We start from the raw sequence: 21,612 nt of genomic DNA, 5'->3' as shown, positions 1-21,612 counted from the left end.
TACATGATTTCTAACTGCTTCAAAAAAAAAAGTAAATACAATTATCATGAATAATGCACATTTTTAGATGTCCGGAGATAACAGCTGTTTGCTGATCTGTTTAGTGGTTGTTTTTTCTTCAGTTTTTGTTGACAATACACAACAGTAATGTTTTCCCAATAAACAGGAGCCAACTCCTCCTCTGCTTTTACAAGATGCATGCTAAAAAAGTATGATGGAATGAATATATTCTTCTATTCTATGTCTTACCTTTTGCTTTTACTATTTCATTAGTCAAATGTCTCTCTAAAAGACACCCAACAATGTCAATCAACATCCATTAACAAATAATTTTAAACATATTGTGTACTAAACAGATCGTGCAGTACAATAAGAACTTGGCTCCTTACATCCACACAAGTTTAAACTGTTTTTTATGCTTTAAAATATCCAACAGAGCTGAAGAGAATAGGGTACTAGTGAGGAATAACAGTAGAAGCAGACTTGTGTTGTTGACACTGACGCTTATACACTGCAAGAAAATTCAATAAAGAATTAATAAAGGTTGATAAGGTTACACTTAACCTTAATTATGTAGGTTTATTAACAGATCCTGCTACATGCTACTCCTTTAATTAAAAAAAAAAAAAGTATAAATTTTGTATTTGCATTGAAAAAAGGAAAAAGTTACTCTAGGTCTACCTGCTTTCCGTTTGAACTAAAAAGATCAAGCTTTTAGATTTTATACTGACTGACTTATGTAAAGTAGAATACTTCTTGCAGTGTATTCGTCATAGTGCCAGTACCCAGCTATTATTAAACATGCACCCACATGCTCTCAATGCTATTGTGCCCTGGTCAAAGTCACTTGCTACACCCACACTGGTAGAGGAATTACTAAGGTAAGTGTCTATGCAGACTCTTGTTCTAAAATGGGATATTAACCATTTGTTAAAAGTGAAGATTCAACTCACAATAGTTAGTGTGATGCTGGTGTATCATGTCGCAAATTGTAGAAATACAAAGTGCTTTTCAAATCAACATTAGGACTGCGCAACAGAGCAACATTTGTTTACTGACACATTATCTTGCAGCATTGCTAAAGCGAGTGACTGACTGAATGCTCTGAACCCTTTTGTGAACTTGGGTTGGTCATGACATTGTTTACAGTTACATTTTGAAGGTGAGGTTATATTTAGAGAGCATAAGAAGACACCTTTGGGGTCACAAGGACAAGTGATGTGTGTCTGCTGACAAAGTAAATAAGTACAATGACTATGTATGTGACAATTCCAGCAATGCAGCATTCCCTACTTTCCCTGTTCTTTTGTTATCACAGCTCTCCCTTTATGCCCTCTGACAGGAAATGTCTGGTTGTCCGCATCGTGACAAGCAGGTGGGCCAAGTCTAAGTGGGTACAGCAAGACATTATGATGAGAAATAAAAAGTAGGAAAAAGAAGAGGAAGAGAGAAAAGGTAAAACAGATATGGATGATGTTAGGCAAACTCTCTATCAAAACCACCCTCTTCACCATCCCCCCTTAATTTCTCCAGAAGATCTCTTCTCTTACACCCTTCCCTCACACTCTGATACCCTCTTCACTCGCCTAAATAGCCTCAAGGAGGAAGATCTACTTCTGGACTGCATTTTCCCCCTCCAAGGCAAATCTTTCCAAGCTCACAGACTTGTTCTGGCAGCTGCCAGTCAAACCCCTGATGTATTTTTTGGCTCTAAACTCAAATGTGGGCTTGGAGTGGAGAATATAGCACATTGTTTGACCCCAGTTGGGTTAAGTGCTGTTCTGGACTTTGCGTACTGTGGAAATGTAGCCGTAGACTTGAGTAAGAAAGGGGTAATGGAGGAGGTGCTGCATGCTTGCAGGTTCCTAGAGATGGAGAGGTTGAGTCAAAGGTGCACGTCAAAAGTCAAAACCTCTGCGGCCACAGAGAGAGAGAAGAGCTTGGCTAACATTAAGATCATGTGGGAGAGAGGTCTTGGTTGTGACTTCACAATACAAGCGGAGAGTGGAGAGAGCTACTCAGGTAAGACAAAAACAAGAGAAGTCCTACATGTATAGACTGTTCCTGACAAAAGGACCATATGTGAATTACCATTGTTGTCAAAGGCGGAAGTAGAGTGACATTAGACGCAATATGTGTTGGTGGGGGCGTGCTGCTACAGGTGTCTATGAGACAACATTAATGTGCAATGTTTAACAAAAGTAATCTAACAGGAATGTGCATTTACATGAATTTGAATGGCCACTGCAGGGCATTGCCAGATGATGGTAATGACGCATGGTGGCAAAAGTTGAACCAGTTTAAAAATGAGCACTTTCAAGACTTATTTTAAATCAACAAATCCTCCAAAAGATGATGATGATGAAAGGTAGTTTATTCTTACTTTCTAATACGAGCCACAGGAATGTTTTATAAATTAGCACTCCTAGCGGTGGCAGGAGCGCAGGAGAGTTTTCCGTCCTCATGTCTAAACCAAATAACGTAACAGCGGTGCTTTTAACACGTTCACGTTGTGGTACCAAAACTACTTATTTAAGTTTAGAAAAAGACTGTGGTATGGGTTAAAATCAAATCAAAGTTACCTCATTTATAATCTTGCTTATAAATTCATGAAAATGTTTTTCATGGGACCATTAAGCATGTACTTAAATTGACACAATATGTACTTAAATTGACACAATACTACCGTACTTTGTTGTGTGACGTAATTCCCGAGAGGCTGCCTTGTGGGCGGCTCTGCAACGCGCACATAGGCAGGGACCAGAGCAGACAGCGGAGCAGCGTTGCACGCAAAATGCCGAAGCGTTTCCTGCTAAAGATTTCCCACCGTGGTCAGAAAACACAGGGGAGACACTGTCAGTACCTGATCCGTTCCACCTGCACAATCCGTTCTGCGCATGTGCAAGATGACACGTATGCCATGACGTTGGCGCAGATGATAATGCTGCGTTCATGCCACCTCGAAATAACAGGCACCGCCCCACTGGTTACGTTGTTTCTGCAGCTAGATTCAGTCTAAAATAACGTTAAGTCAAACTTAATGGGAAAAGCAGGCTACAGCTAAATTAAGACATTACAGTAATAACAATAAAGACAAGTATTGAGTGATTGTATTTTAAATGAGCACAAGTAAAGTAGAACTGACGTAACAGCTGTTATATATGTTAACGTTTATTTTCAAGTTTTATTTTGAGGGTCTTTTAAAGTTTACATGCTGTCTCAGCTAGCGGTTAGCCGAATTAGCTGTTAGCTAAACTAACGTTAGCTTAACTGTGGAGGCTAACGGCAGACCGCTGCAATCAGCTAGCGGTTAGCCAAATTAACCGTTAGCTAAACTAACGTTAGCTTCCCGGTGGAGGCTAACGGCAGACCGCTATAATCACCTAGCGGTCCGCCGAATTAACCGTTAGCTAAACTAACGTTAGCTTCCCGGGGGAGGCTAACGGCAGACCGCTATAATCACCTAGCGGTCCGCCGAATTAGCTATTAGCTAACTAACGTTAGCTGGAGGCTAGCGTGTGAACATCTTGCGCATGCGCAGAACGGATCGTGCAGGTGGAAGCGGTGCCATTATTCCAAGGTGGTGGTGGAATGAACGCAGCATTATCATCTGCGCCTACGTCATGGCATACGTGTCATCTTGCACATGCGCAGAACGGATTGTGCAGGTGGAACGGATCGGGTACTGACAGACACTTTGTTTCTCTCACTATGACTCTGTTGTGTATTGAGTTACGGCTTAACCACTAGAGGGCGCTGTAGTCCACAATACATTGTACTGGATGTTGGTAAGAACAAAAGAGAAGAAGAAGAAAATAATAAAAGAAGGAAGTTAAAAAAGTTGATGCTAGCTGGACGGTCTCGTCTGTTCTGGAGTGAATAAGACTGAGACATAACAAATTGGCGACGAGGATGGCGACTGCCGGTGTGCCTCTCCCTGCGTTGTTCCTACCATGCGCCGGACAACCTACTATTCCGTTCGATATGTGGATGAAAATGTTCGGGAATTACCTGCTCGCTATTCACGCGGAGGGGGACGACTGGCCCGACACGAGGAAACGTGCAATTCTCCTACACTGCCTGGGCACCGAAGGCCAACGTGTATTTTATACACTCACGAATGTAGGTACAACCTATGATTCAGCAGTGGATGCACTGCGTGCACACTTCAGTCCAGCAATAAATGTTGTGGTGGAACGACACAAGTTCAGACAGAGAGTACAGAGACCACATGAGACTGTAGCCGAGTATGTGGGCGCGCTACGTGAGTTAGCTACAACGTGTGGATTTGCTGGGAACACCGATGAAATGATACGGGACCAATTGATTGAGCATGCGGGGGGTGTGAAAATACGTGAGAAACTGTTAGTACAAACTGAGACAGATCTCACTCTGGATAAAGCAGTAAAGTTGGCGTCTCAAGTGGAAGCAGCTATCGGACACGCCCAGACTCTAGCTTCGGAGTCGCATGCTCCAGTGCACGTGGTGAAGGTGAGACCAAAACGTCCATTCAGAAACAGAGCAAAGAGCAGTTACCCCACCGAGCCTGCAGCAGCACTGAAACAGGATCAAAGCTGTTTTAGATGTGGATCAGCAGCTCACCTGGCAAATGCCCAGCACTGCCCTGCAAGGAAAGTGACTTGCCGAAACTGCAATAAGGTCGGACACTTTGCCCGTGTATGTAAGTCCAAGCAAACCACGGCCAAGGTAGGAGAAGTGGTTATTCTGGAAATGAATACAGTGCGAATGATAGAAAATGGACAACTGGATGACAAAATTACATGCACAGTAGCCATAAATGCAAAGGCAACTTCCCGTACTGTGGAGCTAGTGGTGGATACGGGATCGGCTGTGTCAATCATTCCTGAGCACTTCTATAGGGCGAACTTCAGTGGGGGCCGCGTTGCTGAACCAGAAAAAAGGTTAGTGACTTACACCAAATCTGATGTTCCAGTGCTGGGTTGCCTGCCAGCTACAGTGAGGTATGCAACCATTACAGTACCAGCTACACGTGCGTCGTGAAGACAGGCACAGCTCTGCTCGGAATGGACTTATTCAGGGCACTGAGACTTTCTATTGACAACAACATGGTGCTCTCACCTGCGGGCCCAGTGACAGAGATCAGAGAGATCAACGCCGGATCAGTGACTGGAGAGAAGCTAGGTCTTGCTAAAGGTTTCATTCACCCGTGTGAAAGTTAGGAAGACGTCCAGCCTGTTCAACAAAAGCTGCGGAGACTCCCACTCTCTGTTAAACAGGCTGTCTCTGCTGAATTGGAGAGACTGTTAGAAATGGATGTGATAGAGAGGATTGACGCATCTCCATGGGTATCACCCATCGTTGTCACGCGACCAAAGAAATGGTTCAGTGAGAATGTGTGGACTTACGTGAACCAAACAAGGCTGTAGTGATGGACAGTCACCCACTTCCCCATATGGATGATCTGTTCTCTGAAATGCGCTGGAGCCACTGTGTTCTCCACCATTGATTTGGCAAATGCTTATCATCAGGTGTTACTGGCAGAGGAAAGCAGAGATATGACTGCATTCATAACTCACGAAGGGCTCTTCAGGTTTTGTCGGGTTCCATATGGACTGTGTTCTGCCCCAAGTGCGTTCTCCAAGATGATGTCTCTGGTGCTGAAAGACCTCAAGGGGGTCCAGAACTACCTAGATGATGTCATAGTTTATGGCACAGAAAAGGAGGAGCATGATCGTAACCTGCAGATGGCGCTTGCTGCGCTAAAGAAAGCTGGCCTCCAGCTCAACAATGAAAAATGCCACTTCAACCAGACCAGCCTACGGTTCCTTGGACACACCATCTCTGCCCAGGGTTTGCTGCCAGACACAGATCACCTCAAGGCTATTACAGCTGCTCCAGCGCCTACAATACACACTACGCGCGCTCATTCCTGGGGCTCACAGCATGGTATGCAAAATTTGTGCAGAACTATGCATCTCTGGTAGAGCCCATGCGAGACTGCCTGCGTGGCGACACATTTCAGTGGACAGCAGCAGCACAGTCCAGCTTTGACACGGTCAAGACTCGCATTGTAACTAGTTCAGCGCTATCAGTCTTTGACCCCAGCCTTCCTACAATTGTGTCTACAGACGCTTCGGATTATGGTCTGGGGGCCATACTGACACAAATGCACCCTGATAACACTGAGCGCACAGTTGTTTTTGCCTCACGTTCACTTACCCCTGCTGAACGGAAGTACTCCATTGTTGAAAAGGAAGAGTTAGCCTGTGTGTGGGCAGCGGAAAAGTGGAGGACTTTCTTATGGGGGACAAGTTTACTATTACCCGCGCTACAGATCACCAGGCTCTGACCACACTGCTACACACAAAAGGACTGGGACGCGCAGGGATGCGTATTGCCCGGTGGTCAGCCAGACTTCTGTGCTTCACGTATGACGTGGTGTATCGTGCAGGAGCACAAAATTATGCTGCTGACTGTCTCTCCCGTCTGCCTCTCCCATCAGAAGAGAATGCAGAGCCAGTGACTGAGCCTGAACTTGTGGCTCTGCTGGACACAGAACTGAAAGCTCTCTCTGTGAAGGACTTCGCTGTGGCATGTGAGGCATGCCCGGAGCTTACTGCCATCAGGGCACAGATGAAAAAAGGGTGGCCTAAAACAGCAAAGTCTCTACCGGCAGTGCTCAAACCCTACTTTGCTACTAGAGATGAACTCTCAGTCCAAGATGTGACAATATACAGGGGCCCTCACCGACGGCTAGTGCCTGTGACCCTGAGAAGACAGCTGGTGGACCTGGCACATGAAACCCACCAGGGTGTTGTGCGCACCAAGCAGAGGCTACGTGACTTATACTGGTGGCCCGGCATGGACATGTCAGTGCAGGACAGCATTAGTGCATGTGTGACATGCCAGATGAATGATAAAAGCGCTAAGACGCATTTTGCCCCACTTCAGCCAGTCTCCCTGCCAGACGGTCCATGGCAGAAGGTGGGAATCGACATCGTCGGACCTTTCGAGTCAGCAAACTGGGACTGCCGCTATGCGGTGACGCTGATTAACTATTATACAAAGTGGCCGGAGGTGGCTTTCACACACTCAATCACAACCACGGCTGTCACCACCTTCCTATCTACTGTGTTTGCCCGCTTCGGCAACCCCACAGAACTCATTAGTGATAATGGGACACAGTTTACCTCAAACGAGTTTGCAGAATTTCTGGCAGTGAGGGACATTACACACAGGAAAGTGTCTTTGTATTATCCACAAGCAAACGGAGCCATTGAACGCTGGAACCGCGTTCTCAAAGAGTCACTTCTTACCGCCGAGCAAGAGAGGAAACCATGGAAACCATTTATACAGGACTTCTTGCTCACGTACCGTGCAACTCCACACAGTGCGACAGGAGTGTCACCATATGAACTCATGTTCAACAGGAAAATGCGCACAAAGGTGAACATCGGTCCAGCAAGCAAATCTACTCTGCTGACAGAGAAGCAACTGCGCAACCGTGTCACCTCTAAACAAAATGCATCAAAAGCTTACACAGATGTGAGGAGAGGTGCACAGGTACCAAAGATCAAAGAGGGAAGCCTAGTAAGAGAATGCGAAAACCCTTCCATGTAAAAAAGGACTGTCAAAGTTCCATAGACCTGCCAGAGTGGTACGGAGAGCTGGTGCAAATGCATATGTGCTGGAAGATGGACGCACCTGGAACGCTACTCATCTCTCGCTAGTCCCTGACAGTGTAACGGACACCATTGACAGTCCTGTTCCTGTACCGGTGCCGGAACCTGCACAAATGCTGGATGTTCCAGCACCTGAGTTGGGACCTGCACAACGGCTGGATGGGGACGTGCGGATGTCTGCCAGGGTCAGGAAGAAGCTGGCATGGCTAAGTGATTATGTACATTAATCCTGCTCATGGACTTTGGGGGGAACTAAGAGGGAATGATAATGACAATGTGAGTTGTGAAAAAAAAAAAAAACATTGAAAATATCTGAATGCTGTTTTGCTAGTGAAACTGTTTGCTTAATTTCACTTATGTTTAAAGCTTCTGTTAGAGGTTTGATAAACGTAATGTTGCATGCTGTAACAGTTAAATTGATGCTACTATTGGAAAGAAAAGGATGCTAATGTTAAGTAGAAAAAAAGAAAAAAAAAACTTAAGTTTGCATTATATTACAGCCGAGGTCTAAGTGAGTTCAGAGGCGGCTTACTCATTTTTTATTTTACCTGGTAAGCTTCCTTAACAAGAGGGGAAATATGTTGTGTATTGAGTTACGGCTTAACCACTAGAGGGCGCTGTAGTCCACAATACATTGTACTGGATGTTGGTAAGAACAAAAGAGAAGAAGAAAATAATAAAAGAAGGAAGTTAAAAATGTTGATGCTAGCTGGACGGTCTCGTCTGTTCTGGAGTGAATAAGACAGACATAACAGACTCTAGAGTCATATTTACTCGCTGTCACTCTCACTTCTCCCTCGCTCTATCACCCAGTCCCCACACACACAAACGCACACATACCGGCTTGACGCACATGCCAGTATAAACATCAGGCCACTTACGTAGGCTACGACGAAAGCTCTGCATGGAGCCTGCCATAAAACAAGACTAGTGCAGCTAGGGCAGCTTCACAGTTGAACAGCAAATAAATTGTCCCACGTACTGTCCCGGTCGGGACCGGACAAGTGGGAGGCGGAGTGCACCGTGTGCAAAGCTGGCACATATGTTTCGTGTCTTTATTATTTATCTTATGACATTGAAAAGATATTTTGTTGAAGCTGGATTTTCCAACACAGAAGAGGTCATATTTAGAACATTATTTCATATTATTTATTTTAAATGAGAGCTATTATTTTGTTACAGATTTTATTTTATTACAGAAGTTATTTTTGCACCATTGAGGCATAATAAATCATCTTCATTAACCTCTGAGAAGCCTGTCAGGATTTGTCTCGAGGCCGGGCAGAGTGTTCTCTCTTTTTTTTTGGAAATCAAAATATGGTCACCCTAGTCCAGCTAGCTGTCTGGATTTACCCTGCAGAGATCTGAGGAGCAGTTAACCACAGTCCTCATAAATCGACCGTAGTTTAAAATGCAAACACAAAGAATGCCCAAGGTAACGGACATCTGGCCTAAATGAGGGACATTCGGCGGAATATCCAGCGGCACCTGAGTAATCGCGGAAGTGGAACGTCGTCAATATACTACACAAAAAGCAACGCCACAATAGTTCCCTATTTAACTCTTCAACACTAAGATGACATTAAGATTGTGGCGTCTTGGATATAGACTTTTATACTATTTAAGTTTAGGCACATGATGCAGAACATGACGCAACTCTGTTCTGTAAAGTTTTTTTTTTTTAAACTTGCCATTAACTTTTATGTTCAAACTGGACACAAACCCCAGTCTCCTGGGTGAAAGTCCTTAGTTTGATCAAATGTCAAATGATCAGTAGTGGAATAAAAAGTGCAACGCTTCCCTCTAAAATGTAGTGGAGTAAAAAGTATAAAGTAGCAGAAAATAGCCAAGTAAAGTACAAGATAGTGACCCATTTCATATCTACTTAAAAACGCTTACGTGCTTCCCTCATTTACATTTTGACATTTCCCAGTAATGCCTCTCAGAATAGCTCATAAGCATGTTGCCATCAGCTGTTTGTTGTCCAGTTAATAGAAGAAAGTAGTATCAGTGATAGGGGACTCAGTTGTATAAAGTACAACAGATGTCTTGTGTTAGGTTGAAACAAGATTGAAACAAGCCTCCTAGTATTTCCTAATGACACATGCTGGCACAACATGGACTGTTGTAAGTGCAAAATAACAATTACTGTATTTGACAGCTGCAGATGTTGGTGAATAAGTTGTAAATGCATTTAGGGGCCGTCCATGGGTGGCATCACAATTTGGGGCTTGGTCCAGCCCTGCAGTAAGAGACAGTCATCCACTGACATTTCTGGAGTAGTTTTGTCAATGCCTCTTTTTTTTTGTTTATCCTTCCTTTATGTCTTAGCACACCGTGTGGTGTTAGCAGCAGGTGGGGACTATTTCCGGGCACTCCTCTGTGGAGGGTTACGGGAAACCAGTGAGGACATTGTGTGCCTGCGAGGCGTGGCATCCTGGGTCATTGAATCCATGCTAGGCTTCATCTACACGGGTCAGCTCAGAATGGGCTGGAGCCAGATTTGGGAGCTGACAGATGCACTGTGTCAGTTCCAGCTGCAGGAGGCGCTCTCACTGTGCATCGACTTCCTACGGGACAGAATGGATGAAAGCACCTGTCTGGATGTGCTGGTCCTAGCTGAGACCTATGCGCTGGTCCAGCTGGGGCAGGCTGCAGAGGAGTACATCCTAGCCCACTTCCAGTGCATCTCTGCTGGGGAGAAGTTCAAGGATGTCCCCTGTTCCTTCCTGGAGAAGATGCTTGAGAAGGACTCATTGTATGTAGAGAGTGAGGTAATATATTTTTCTTATTCTGTTGATCATCCTCTTGCGTCTTAATACCTGTAGTTTGGCAGATTAGGTTTTGAAAATATGGCACTTTGGCTCCATCTAGTGGTTTTTATAAAGAACGATCTAGTGGCAAACAACAATCGCTGGTTCCAGCATCTGAAATGAGAGGATCTCCTTTCATTTCATAACATTGCAAGCACTTTACTTTTGGGCTTTTTAGGATGAAATAAGAAATAGGAAACTTTGGACCTATGAAAATGTATAGAATAAACTTCAAATCTATCAGTTTATTAAGAAAAATCCATACATGAATAAAAAAAGTTACATCTACAAATTTGAGAACCAGGATTTAGTTCACTCAATAATGTTATGACTAATAACAATGTGATGCCTACTATGTATATCCTGACCATTGGCCAGTTTTTAAATCTTCTATTTCAACAGAGACGGGGAACCTGTAAATTATGAATTTCTCTTCCTTATACTTAGATAGTGGTGTTCAGGGCAGTAGTTGACTGGGTGGAGGATAGCCCTAAAGAGAGACTACCAGTTCTGCCAGACCTGCTCCACCGTGTTCGTCTCCCCCTCCTCAGCTACTCTGAGCTCCAGGAGGCCCTAAGCTGCGGGCTCCTCTACAGGAGCCCAGGGGCCAGAGTATCACTGGAAGCTCTCCAAAGCCTCCTGGAGGAGGATTACACAGGGCCTGAGTGCCGACCTCGCAACCCAAACCAGGTACACACACACACACACCCACACACACACACACACACACACACACGTTTCCAGTACAATCTTCCTTGAGAATATATTCGATACTCATGCTTTAGAAATGCCTTATATCTTGGTTAAGGTTCTGGTTCTGGTCGGTGGGGACACTGTTGATGATGAATGTATGAAGATGGTTCCCAGCCAGACCTTGTGGTTCGCTCAGCAGTTCCACCGTGGACATGGTCTGATCAGAAGCATAGAGTGGAGGCCATTCACCAAGCTTCCTGAACCGCCCCGGTTCAGACACTGTGTCTGTCTCCTCAACAACAACCTTTATGTCCTGGGAGGACGCAAGTACTACGGAGCACTGGATATCCTTAAGTCTGCCTTGAGGTGTGTGTGTGTGTGTGTGTGTGTGTGTGTGTGTGTGTGTGTGTGTGTGTGTGTGTGTGTGAGAGGGGGAGGCTACTGATAGTTTATATATTGCAGCAAATTTTCAGTATCTTCAAATTTGATTCCATGTCCCATGCCTCTAAAAGGGCAATGAGACAATAATTTGACACTAATATTCTTCACTAGGACTACAACTGCAACGGTTGTTCTTATTATCGATTAATCTGCTTGTTAATTCAAATTTTTGATTTAAGTCAGGAAAATTGTGAAAAATGTCATCCTTACACAGCTTGTTTTGTCTGACCAACAGTCAAAAGCAAAGCAAAGTAAAATATTAATATTTATGAAACTAGATCAGTAAATGTTGTTGTTGAAAAAATGACTAACAAAATTGTTGTTCTTGTAATTAATTAGACAGGGTGAACGACAACATGTTCTCAATTACAGGGAAAGCTTTACTTTGTGAAAATATTAACTAGGACACTGCAGGAGATTTGGGGGACAGATTTGACTCACCCACAGCTGCAGAATTAGATCTGGATCACGGATGTGACGCAACATCCTTCTGCAAACCCACTGGTGATAGTTTCTCTGGCTGATATGGCCTGCTTCTCTTTTGATTTTGGCTGGTCAGGTTTTAATTCACAGCTTAAGGGGAGATTCCTAAATTGTCACACAGACCAAAAAATAAACCCTTTCAGGAACGTCTCGTTTTGACACAACTCTACATCTCCTCAGTTGATCAAGGTGTTTTCTATCAGCCGCTAATTATGAGACAACCATCCTTTAATGATCCTCTAGTCTGCTCCTACACACACTCTGCCCATACAACAACATTGTCAGATTCCTCACTTTCCACAGTAACAGTAAATAGTCAGGAAAAACTGCAATGACAATACATTTTTATTGCAATAATATTTAATTTTTTACTCATAGTCCTGTTTCTCGCTCTCTGTGTAGGTTTGACCTGTCTCAGTGTAAATGGGAACGACTACCTGACATGCTGTGTCAAAGGGACTACTTTTCTGCTGTGTGTCTGGAAGGTAAGATCTTTGCTCTGGGTGGTAACTGTGACGACAGCCAATACCTGGATGCTGTGGAGTACTACACTCCTGAGGAGAACACCTGGAGGTACAGTATAACACTAAAGAGACTGCACTAATAAAACCTGAAGCGGCACGCATTTCTGAGCTGTATTTAGCACTTTAATAAACTTGGGCTGGGATGTAACAAGTTATACAGCTCTTGCTATCTGCCCTCTTTCTAAGTCTTCATTGGCATACAATCTACTGAAATGATCTTTGGCGTTATGTTGTTGCTGCTGGACGACTCTCTTGGCATATTCTGATCTTGATTATAATAATATGCTGGTCATATTGGTTATTACTGTTCCGATGATTATCCGTGTTTATTGATGCAGTGCTGCTGAGTCAGTTATTTCATGTTTGCTTTACGGTATGTACTGTATGTTGCACTTGATGCTGCAAAACCACTTGTCGTCAGCGACAAATAAAGGTGAACATAAAAGTGAAGTTATTGTATAAGGAGTACAGTTACAAATACCGTGCATATGCACTGTACTGTACAGTATGCATCCATACTACATCTTTACTAATGCAAAAACAATTGTTGAAATGAAATGCTGTTAGATTTTCTTTATTACCTGGCTGTATTTAAAAGGGAAACTTTACTTACCCACATTTCAATCAGGAAAGACTTTTTGCAGATATGCAAAAGGTTTAATGTACAAGAGCATGTAGCTGTACAGAGTATTGGAGATTGAACTCCATCGTTAAATTAATACATTTAATATAGGGGTAGTGAACCATGCTGTAACCCCCCCGATGGAATCCAGACACCGGTGGTGGCGGAGAAGGGCCAGAAGACCAGACCGAGGAGGCACTGGTATGACAGGAGGTGGAAGGGGAGGAGGAGGGATGAACGCCTTTCCTGAAATGACAGCTGATAGCACAGGGAGAGAAGCAGATTTTAAAGCAGTGTTGTGACGCTGTGACTGGCCTATGGAATCCGTGGCCGATTCTGATTGGCTTATCAGAAAGGTGAAAGCCTCCAGCGCTGATTCGCTTTAGGGAGAGAACTGATTATTGTTAGGTCTTCCTGAAAGAATTTGTGCTGAGCTACATTACTTTATTTGAACTTCGAGGCCGAATCTGACATTTCTGAACGTAAAATTGAACCCACCCTAAATTACAGGGAAGTGTTTAAATACATGAATTTCCTATTTCACGTAAAGGTGCAGTCATGAAAAACATCTTTTGAAGATCTCAGATAAAGATTATGTTTGAAACAAAGTAGAAAAAACTGTTATATCTCACTTTAAAGCTACCTACAGGGAACTTTGGGGGAAAGAGGTTAGTACAAGTAAACAATATGTGTAATTTATCACTTCTCTCTGACACAGAACACACCCTGACTCATAACCCTTATTGTCCTCCCCTGCAGGCGGGCGCACTCTCTGGACACAGCAGTGTGCAGCCACGCAGCAGCTGTTCTGGATGGACAGATTTACATCTCTGGAGGCTGTGACCGCCATCAGCACTGCCTTTCCTCTATGTGCCACTACCATCCTTCCCGTGGCTGTTCACCCAGAGCCCCCATGACTGTGGGAACGGGTCGTGCGGGCCATATCATGTTAGCCTTGGGCAGGGGTTTAGTGGTAGCTGGAGGGCTGCAGCCGCTCTGGATGGGCTTCGGAGACCAACTCTTCTGTGAGCTGTACAACACCACGCATGACTCCTGGTCATCCATCCCCGCCCTGCCTCGCCCTCATCTGTCACCAGGGGCAACTGTGCTTGGTGGACGGTTATACGTGGTGGGAGGGTCTTCAGCAAACACAGATACATCAAGGGATAACAAGGGGGTGCATCGCTATGATCCCATGGAGGGGTGCTGGGAAAACTTGGGGTCTATGCCACACCCATATACAAATCTGGCAGTTTGTTCCATGCCATTTCCTGAGTCTTTCATTTAAGCACTGGTTGATTTTGTTTCTGGCTCAGGTAAACCCAAGGAGCTTTAATAGATGTAATTATGTTGAAGCAACTCTAATATATAGCTAGATGTATAGTAGGTGCTACAGGACAACCAGGCCCTATTATATTTACATCAGAGACACATGATGTCATCAGAAATCATGCAATACAAACTTTGAGTTTGAAAGATGTGGGCAGGAAGGCTGGGAGGGTCGGATGCAGATGGTTGCATTATGGGAAATGTAGGATCCAGTGTTTTTGGAGTTTTACCCATACTAAAAGTCAGGGTAATTTTGACCATGATTTCCATGTGTCTCTTGTGGGTCCCCCTACATTAAAATAATGCTGGACTGCCCCTTTAAACAATAAGGGTTAGGCTACTTTTGTGTGTGTGAGTTTGTATATTTTTAAATTGTGTTTATTTTGTATTCTGAATAATTCATTCTTGCTGTACTGGTCAAATGTAAAATTAGGTCAAAGCTATCTAAATGTGAACACCAGCAGAGCCCCAATTAAGTACAAAGGGAGATGTTGAATGAGACCTTGACCTGGTTAAACAATATATCGTGGCCATGTACGCCCCAGAGCAGCAATCAACGTCAAATTACATTTATGTAAATTCCAAGTATGTGAAATAATGTTTACCAGTTGACTCTCCAATACTTCAGTCAACCACAGCAATCCAAAATGATGCTCAACCAGTTCACACAAACCACAACAATGGGTTAGGCTTCTGATTTTCACAACAGTTTTGTCCTATTTATCTGTTCATAAACAGCTTCCTGTCGTCAGTCGACTAAAGTTAGAATGGTGTGTGTGTGTGTGTGTGTGTTTGTGTGTGTGTGTGTGTGTGTGTGTGTGTGTGTGTGTGTGTGTGTGTGTGTGTGTGTGTGTGTGTGTGTGTGTGTGTGATAATAAAATTGCAATTTTATTATCCCACACATAATTGAATTGCAATAGAACAATTGCAATTCTTTTCTAATCCTGAATTAGAATTATTTTTCTTTTCGCTTTTTGGCCCACAGGTTTATAATCTTTTACCTTGTGTTTCTCCACCCAGTCTTCTGTTTTCCTTCATGGGCGTACTTTGTCTTTTGGTCCTTCTGCAGACACACAAAACTAAATACAGTAGATATTCAGTGCAGTATCATAACAAAAGATTATTTAAAAAGGGGGGATTAGACAGAGGATCTGTCCTCTAGTCTGAAGTAATTGTCAAACTCAAACGTCGTAAAATTTTTTGATTCCTGTCAATTTAAAATTGTGAATACAACTTTGCCAACACCAACTCCTCAGCTCTTTGTCAAACTCCTCTAATCGGCTGGGCTAAGACACAGTCCAAAGGGACGTCATATAGGCTTTTAAAAAACAGGATTAGTTCCCTTTTAGAAAACAGGAGGCTTGCATGATATTCAGGTCCATACAGTATGCTCTTTGCCAGTCAAAACGGGCTCTCAAAGCCATATACCTATACTTAATTCAAACTTCCTCAGTAGACGAATTTGTTCAGTTGCTTGGAAATTGTTTATTCATTGTCATCAGTGACCTCAGTATGACATTTCAATACTGTGATGATTAAAAGTAGTTGTATACTGTATGTGGGGGAGATCTTAAACCCTCTGTCTGGCAGAAAGCATCAGAAACACAACAAGGTCCAAAGTTTAGAGAATGTGTTGTTGTCAACGGCTGTTTCCATGGTCAAGAATGAACCTTTGAGGTTGAGATTTATCATCGTCTTTGAAGGGTTATAACAACTACGGTATATAAGGATAGGGGATTCCCCAAGTGTGGGATCAATAAAGTCTATCCTAGTGTGTGTTGACCTTTTTACATCCAGGGATTTTTGACATTGTTATTGAACATCTGTGGCTCTCAAAGCACCTGGCCTCTTGGTTGCCAACATTAGGAGTTGACACTGTTACTAAGCCACCAGGATTTTGTCATCATCCTGTACTATACTTGCGTTTCAAGGATGTTGTCATACTAAAATATCTCTTGATGTCGATTCACTCTGTCACTCAGCTGCTTTAAATATGACTCATGTTTCCTGTAGAAAAATCCCTTTTTGTCTTTTGCTCAGCGATTTTCAAATAAAATGTGAGGCAAGATTAACCACATGAAATCTTGTAACATGGCTGTTTCTGTTATGAAATAGTGGACAGAGATGAAAGGAAGGTTGCTTTTGTGAAATGTTTCTTATGCAATGATCTGCTCATGCTGCTGAACATTGCATAAGTGAACAATTCATTTTGCAAGCCAGTACTTCATGTACTCATCTAGAACTCTTGTTAAAATACACAACAGAAGAGATTCAATATTAAAAAAGCTTTATTACGTTAACAAACATTGTTTTTAATGTTTTTAAACAACATCTTTTGTTTTTTGACTAATGGCCATAGAAGTTACTATTAAATGTAAAACAATATTCTCACACATCCAAAATATATCTGATCATTTAAATAGCCATATATACATCAATTATTATGTATATGAAGTCACTGCCATAGCTAAGTCAAACATTGATTTTTAGACTTGACATGTAGAAAAGGTGGTTTTTACCTGTGAACACCTTTTTTGACACAGCCATACTACTTACATTGGTGGTTTAAGTTAATGTTCACGATCTTAACTTAGCGTGTTAGCATGCAAGCATTCAATATTTAGCACTAAACAGAAAGTACAGCTGATGGGAATCAATGTTGCAGGTATTTGGTCACAATAAAAGTACAGGACAAATTCTAAATTACATCTGATAATGGTACCAGGGTAAGTTAGGGTACATTTCTTGCGGTCTATCCTGAGGGAAATGTTATTGTGTGTACGAAATTTCATGGCAATCAATCCAATAGTTGATGAGGCATTTCATCCACAACCACAAATGTCAAACCTTGTGGTGGCTTTACAGGAAATGTCAGGGGATCACCAAAGTCATTAGATTCCTCATCTGGGGACCATGAATGTCTGTACAAAATTGGGCGCCAATCCATCAAATCATCTTATTTAGTTTTTGTACCAAATTTCATGGAAATCCATTCAATAGTTGTTGAAATATTCCCTGATATAAAAGTCATGTAAGTAAAGTTTGATGATGCAAATTACGAGTCAACACAGTCTGTGTCTAATCAATGAGTTAGGGAAAGTAGGCCAAGGAAAAAAAGCTTGGGTTTGGAGTTTAAGCACTATTCTATCAACTCAACACTGGCCAAAGTCTTGAGTTCTGGCTGATCGACCTCTTTGCCTGCCACACTGCTGCTCCTATACTTGTTCTTGCCTTTGAAAGGACTTCCCAGTTTGGTTGACAGCGTGTGCAGGACAGAGCTTTCATCCGGTGAAGAGCTGCTGCGGCTCATGCGGCCGCTACGGGTAGACATGCTCCTGCTTTCCGAGTTTGTGGCCTCGAAGAGCTTGCCCATGAAGCTGAGGCCGGCCTGGCGGATGTGGGAGCTGCCGGCGAACACGTAGAGAATGGGGTTGACAGCGCTGCTGAAGTAGGCGAAGGCCGTGACATTTGGACGGGCTACAAGGGCGGCCTTGATCACTGGCTCACTGCCTTGCAACAGACCGGCAACCTGGAGGAGGGAGAGGGGTTAGAGGGAGGTTAGAGGAAGAGAGGAAACAGCAAAACCAGTGCACACAAATAAAGGTCTGCAGGTGGAATCACCTGCTCTATAATGGTTCTGGTAAGTTCAGTATGTACATTTCCACAGCACTAATTCCATCAGTACAGCAGCAGAGTTGTGTCAAACTCACCACTCTGTGGCTCTGAGGTTTTTCTTTTAGTAGGAACTCTTGCTAATCAATCACAGTCAGTTCTACTTGCCACACTTGGTGGTAAAGCTATAGTGCATAGTTTTTGCCAGCCCCATGAGGAAATTCTAAGCAATGTCGGTGTGTCCACATGATACAAGTCTTAAGTGATCGTGCACCACCCCCACGCCCGCTTCACACATTTGCTTGTAACCAAGGAAGACAGGGAGGATTAAAAAAACATGTTGGACTCTTCAGAAGAAGTAATTATCTTCACTTGAGAAAGTCACCGGATGACACAATCTTCTGAACATAGCCATACTGAGAAATACAGAGAGAGTTGTGTGGAGCTGATAGTCTTAACTAGCTTTGTAGCAACTCATTTGGCAACGGCCTGAATGTAACAGACGTTCATTAATGTCAAAAAGTTACGCACTAAAGCTTTAAGCTACTGTCCTTGAAAGTCAACATTTCCGGCAGCAGTTTCACATTAAAAGCTGTGAGGAAAGTGATGTTTGATGCCATTCGAGTAGACTTTTAACGTGAAACATCTGCAGGGAGAGTTGACATTCATTGACAGTTACTTAACTCAGAACCAAAAAACAGCAAAGTAGAACCAACTGCAATTAAAAAGTGATAAAGAACAGTACATTTACAGTAGATGAAGATTTAAAAAATGATATCATAAATGATACATATGTCAGAGTAAGCAGCACTGAAGTGATGGAACATATTAAATGGAAAATGTATATTTAAAGAGCATTGCATAGCATTTATTTTCAATATTTTACTGAAATGTCAGTAGGTTTGTTGACATATCATGATAAATAATGGTTTCACATTATCGCAAACTCATCACAAACAAATTGGTAGTCCCATGTGCAAAAGGAATTTTGGAAGGTTAAAGACAGTAATGTCTCTTAATTTACCTGTCATAACTTTCTGGGTCAACATGTGTTAAACTGTCCTTCTATACGAGCATTTTACCCCCAAAATACTTGCACATTTTTGGTATCTAATGGAATCAGTAGCAGTTTCTAGCCCATGTAGGTCAAACTCTGAACTTAACAAAATCACCTCTATGATGTTGACGATGTGATAGGGCAGCCAGAATACTGCAAAGGCAGAGATGATTAGCAGGATGAGGCGGCTGCCTTGTCCTCTGCGCTGGAACTTGGCGCTTGAAGACGGCAGATGACAGAGGAATAACAGGTGTTGATGAGGGAGAAAGGCAACAGGCAGGCCATGATGGTCTCAAACAGGTACTGGAAGACCCGGTGACCCGTGCTCCTCCAGTGGTACGGGACACAAAAACTTAAGGTGATATTGTTTGATAGGGTCTTCTTCAGATTACTGTCCGAGAACAAGAAGAAATACACAAATTGAATATGACACTAGATATACCAGCCAGATATGGATACATAAAATGTAATTTATGTTTCAATAAATTATAGCAGATATATCAGCATTTTTATTAATACTAGTGTGCGTCAATTAAGAAACAGAGCAATCAAATTGGTTTCACCATTAATTTAGCTTTATGTATGGAAGTTCATTAGTGACAAAACTATTAAGCAACTTTAAAACAAATCAAGAAGTAAAAACACACAAGTGTTACAGAAGTTTTGAGCTTGCAAGAGGCCAAACAAACGCAAAACGCCATGTTTTTGTTTTGTTTTAACTCCCAGTCTTTTCGTTTGCTTTTTTATACAGTTGTGGTTTATGTAATGATCGTTCATGGTCACTGATTTGCCCCACTCAATAGTTTTGTTGTTAATATAATTCCACTTTCATGCTGTCTGCCTGCTACACTGCATCACACTTTAAAAAAATAAGAGGGAAATAAAATCAAGCAATATCTTTCCAATTACAGTTCATTTTGTTATGAAAAAAAGGGAAATTCAGATAAGATAGCATCGTTCTCAAAAATAATTTCGCTGCCAGAAAAAAAGCCATATCTTTATAATCTATTCTCTATGAAGTTCTAAATTGTCACAACAGTTCCACAAAGGATACCTAAGTTAACATTAGAAATGACACCTTCAACACATAACGAAGAGAACCAACAATTTTGCAGGTTTTGTTTAAGAAAGGGTGAAAATGAGAAACGTAATAGATCCAAATGTACAAAGAGAACTTTAGTCTCACCTTCGGTAGAAAGGCATCGGCAGTGACAGGAGGAACGCTAACACCCAGACCACCAGCAGTAGAATCAGCAGGGAGCGCTTGGTTCTCATTCTCTGGGACAGAAAAGGCCGACTTACGGCCAGCCAGCGGTCCATGCTCATCAGGGAGATGAGGTAAATGGACACGTACATGTTCACACTTGACAGGTAATGCACCAGCTTGCATGCGGCCGAGCCAAACTCCCAGCCCCGTCCGCCAGCCAGGTAGCGCAGGAAAAGCGGGGCGCTGAGCAGCACGAAAGCGTCCGCCATAGCCACATTCAGCACCAACAAACAGGTCACTGAGCGTTTCTTCACTCGGCAGAACACCGACCAGACCACAAACAGGTTCCCGGGGAAGCCCAGCACAAACGCCAGGGTCAGGATGGCAATGCCGACTTGGTGGCTGATGGGCATAGAGGAGGGCTGGGAGGTGGTTGTGGTGGTGATATTGGATGCCATCAGGAAAGCCTCTAATTAATCAGAGTTTGGCTTCGGCAGCTGTGAATCTGAGAAAAACCTTTCAACGGACAAACAGGCAGGAAACAGGATATGTTGTATTAAGGTTTGTGAGACGTGCATGTGTGTCAATGCTGGCTGAATATTGCACAATATATTGTGTTATATGTGTCACTGTCTCTCTACACAACATATTTCTAGAGTGTAGTTTACAGCAGAGCTGCCAGAATCAGTAGAGAATCATAAGAGAGGCCAAAAGTCATGAGCCGTCTCTGTAAAGACGTTAGGAATTGATATGGTACGTTTCTTAATATGTGAAAAACACGTGTACATTTTATTGTGTAAGACTTGTGCAGCAAGGATATAGGAAATTACAGTACAGTAATATTGCAATGGCAAACAAACTCACTACTCATATTTGTACTTTTTGTATTTTTACCTACCTTTTGATTATGGTTTATTTTGTGCCATTGTTGACATTTGTTTGGCCAAATAAGTCCAGACAAAAGGGATAGATTTAAATTCTGATGTATTTTTTAAAAATCCCCTCTTTTCTAATACAGTCCATTCTCCCTCAGTTGTCCAAATTAATCTGAGAACGTAAATGTCTTATGAAGCAGCACAACGTGTGTGGCAAGTAATAGGAACTAATGTAACAGTTCTGCTTTATGCCACATACTGACTAAGAAGCGAAAGAGGCAGTGGAGCACTG

At 42.8% G+C, this 21,612-nt stretch overlaps 2 protein-coding genes across 3 annotated transcripts; one reads left to right on the top strand and one right to left on the bottom strand.

Moving 5' to 3' along the window:
- Nucleotides 1-825: 825 nt before the first annotated feature.
- Nucleotides 826-15,409, top strand: LOC120572266 (kelch-like protein 33). 2 transcript variants are annotated; one of them, XM_039821504.1, is made up of 8 exons: nucleotides 826-881; nucleotides 1,343-2,022; nucleotides 9,996-10,438; nucleotides 10,925-11,167; nucleotides 11,286-11,536; nucleotides 12,497-12,667; nucleotides 13,352-13,441; nucleotides 14,000-15,409. In XM_039821504.1, the coding sequence occupies exons 2-8, from the start codon at nucleotides 1,467-1,469 to the stop codon at nucleotides 14,526-14,528; spliced, it is 2,283 nt and encodes a 760-aa protein (XP_039677438.1). In that variant the 5' UTR covers nucleotides 826-881; nucleotides 1,343-1,466; the 3' UTR covers nucleotides 14,529-15,409. The 2 variants fall into 2 exon arrangements, with proteins under 2 accessions (XP_039677438.1, XP_039677439.1); XM_039821505.1 differs by lacking the exon at nucleotides 13,352-13,441.
- A 1,430-nt stretch (nucleotides 15,410-16,839) lies between these two features.
- Nucleotides 16,840-21,612, bottom strand: ltb4r (leukotriene B4 receptor). The gene is given in 5 exon segments (XM_039821507.1): nucleotides 16,840-18,098; nucleotides 19,354-19,457; nucleotides 19,460-19,629; nucleotides 20,425-20,965; nucleotides 21,359-21,612. Coding segments are annotated over 4 exon segments (1,143 nt in total). The 5' UTR covers nucleotides 20,904-20,965; nucleotides 21,359-21,612; the 3' UTR covers nucleotides 16,840-17,708.

The sequence above is a fragment of the Perca fluviatilis genome, chromosome 14 (assembly GCF_010015445.1).
Source record: "Perca fluviatilis chromosome 14, GENO_Pfluv_1.0, whole genome shotgun sequence".
NCBI classification, from domain to species: Eukaryota; Metazoa; Chordata; class Actinopteri; order Perciformes; family Percidae; genus Perca; species Perca fluviatilis.
Note: the sequence above shows the minus strand (reverse complement) of the source record. Positions and strands in the feature narration are given on the sequence as shown.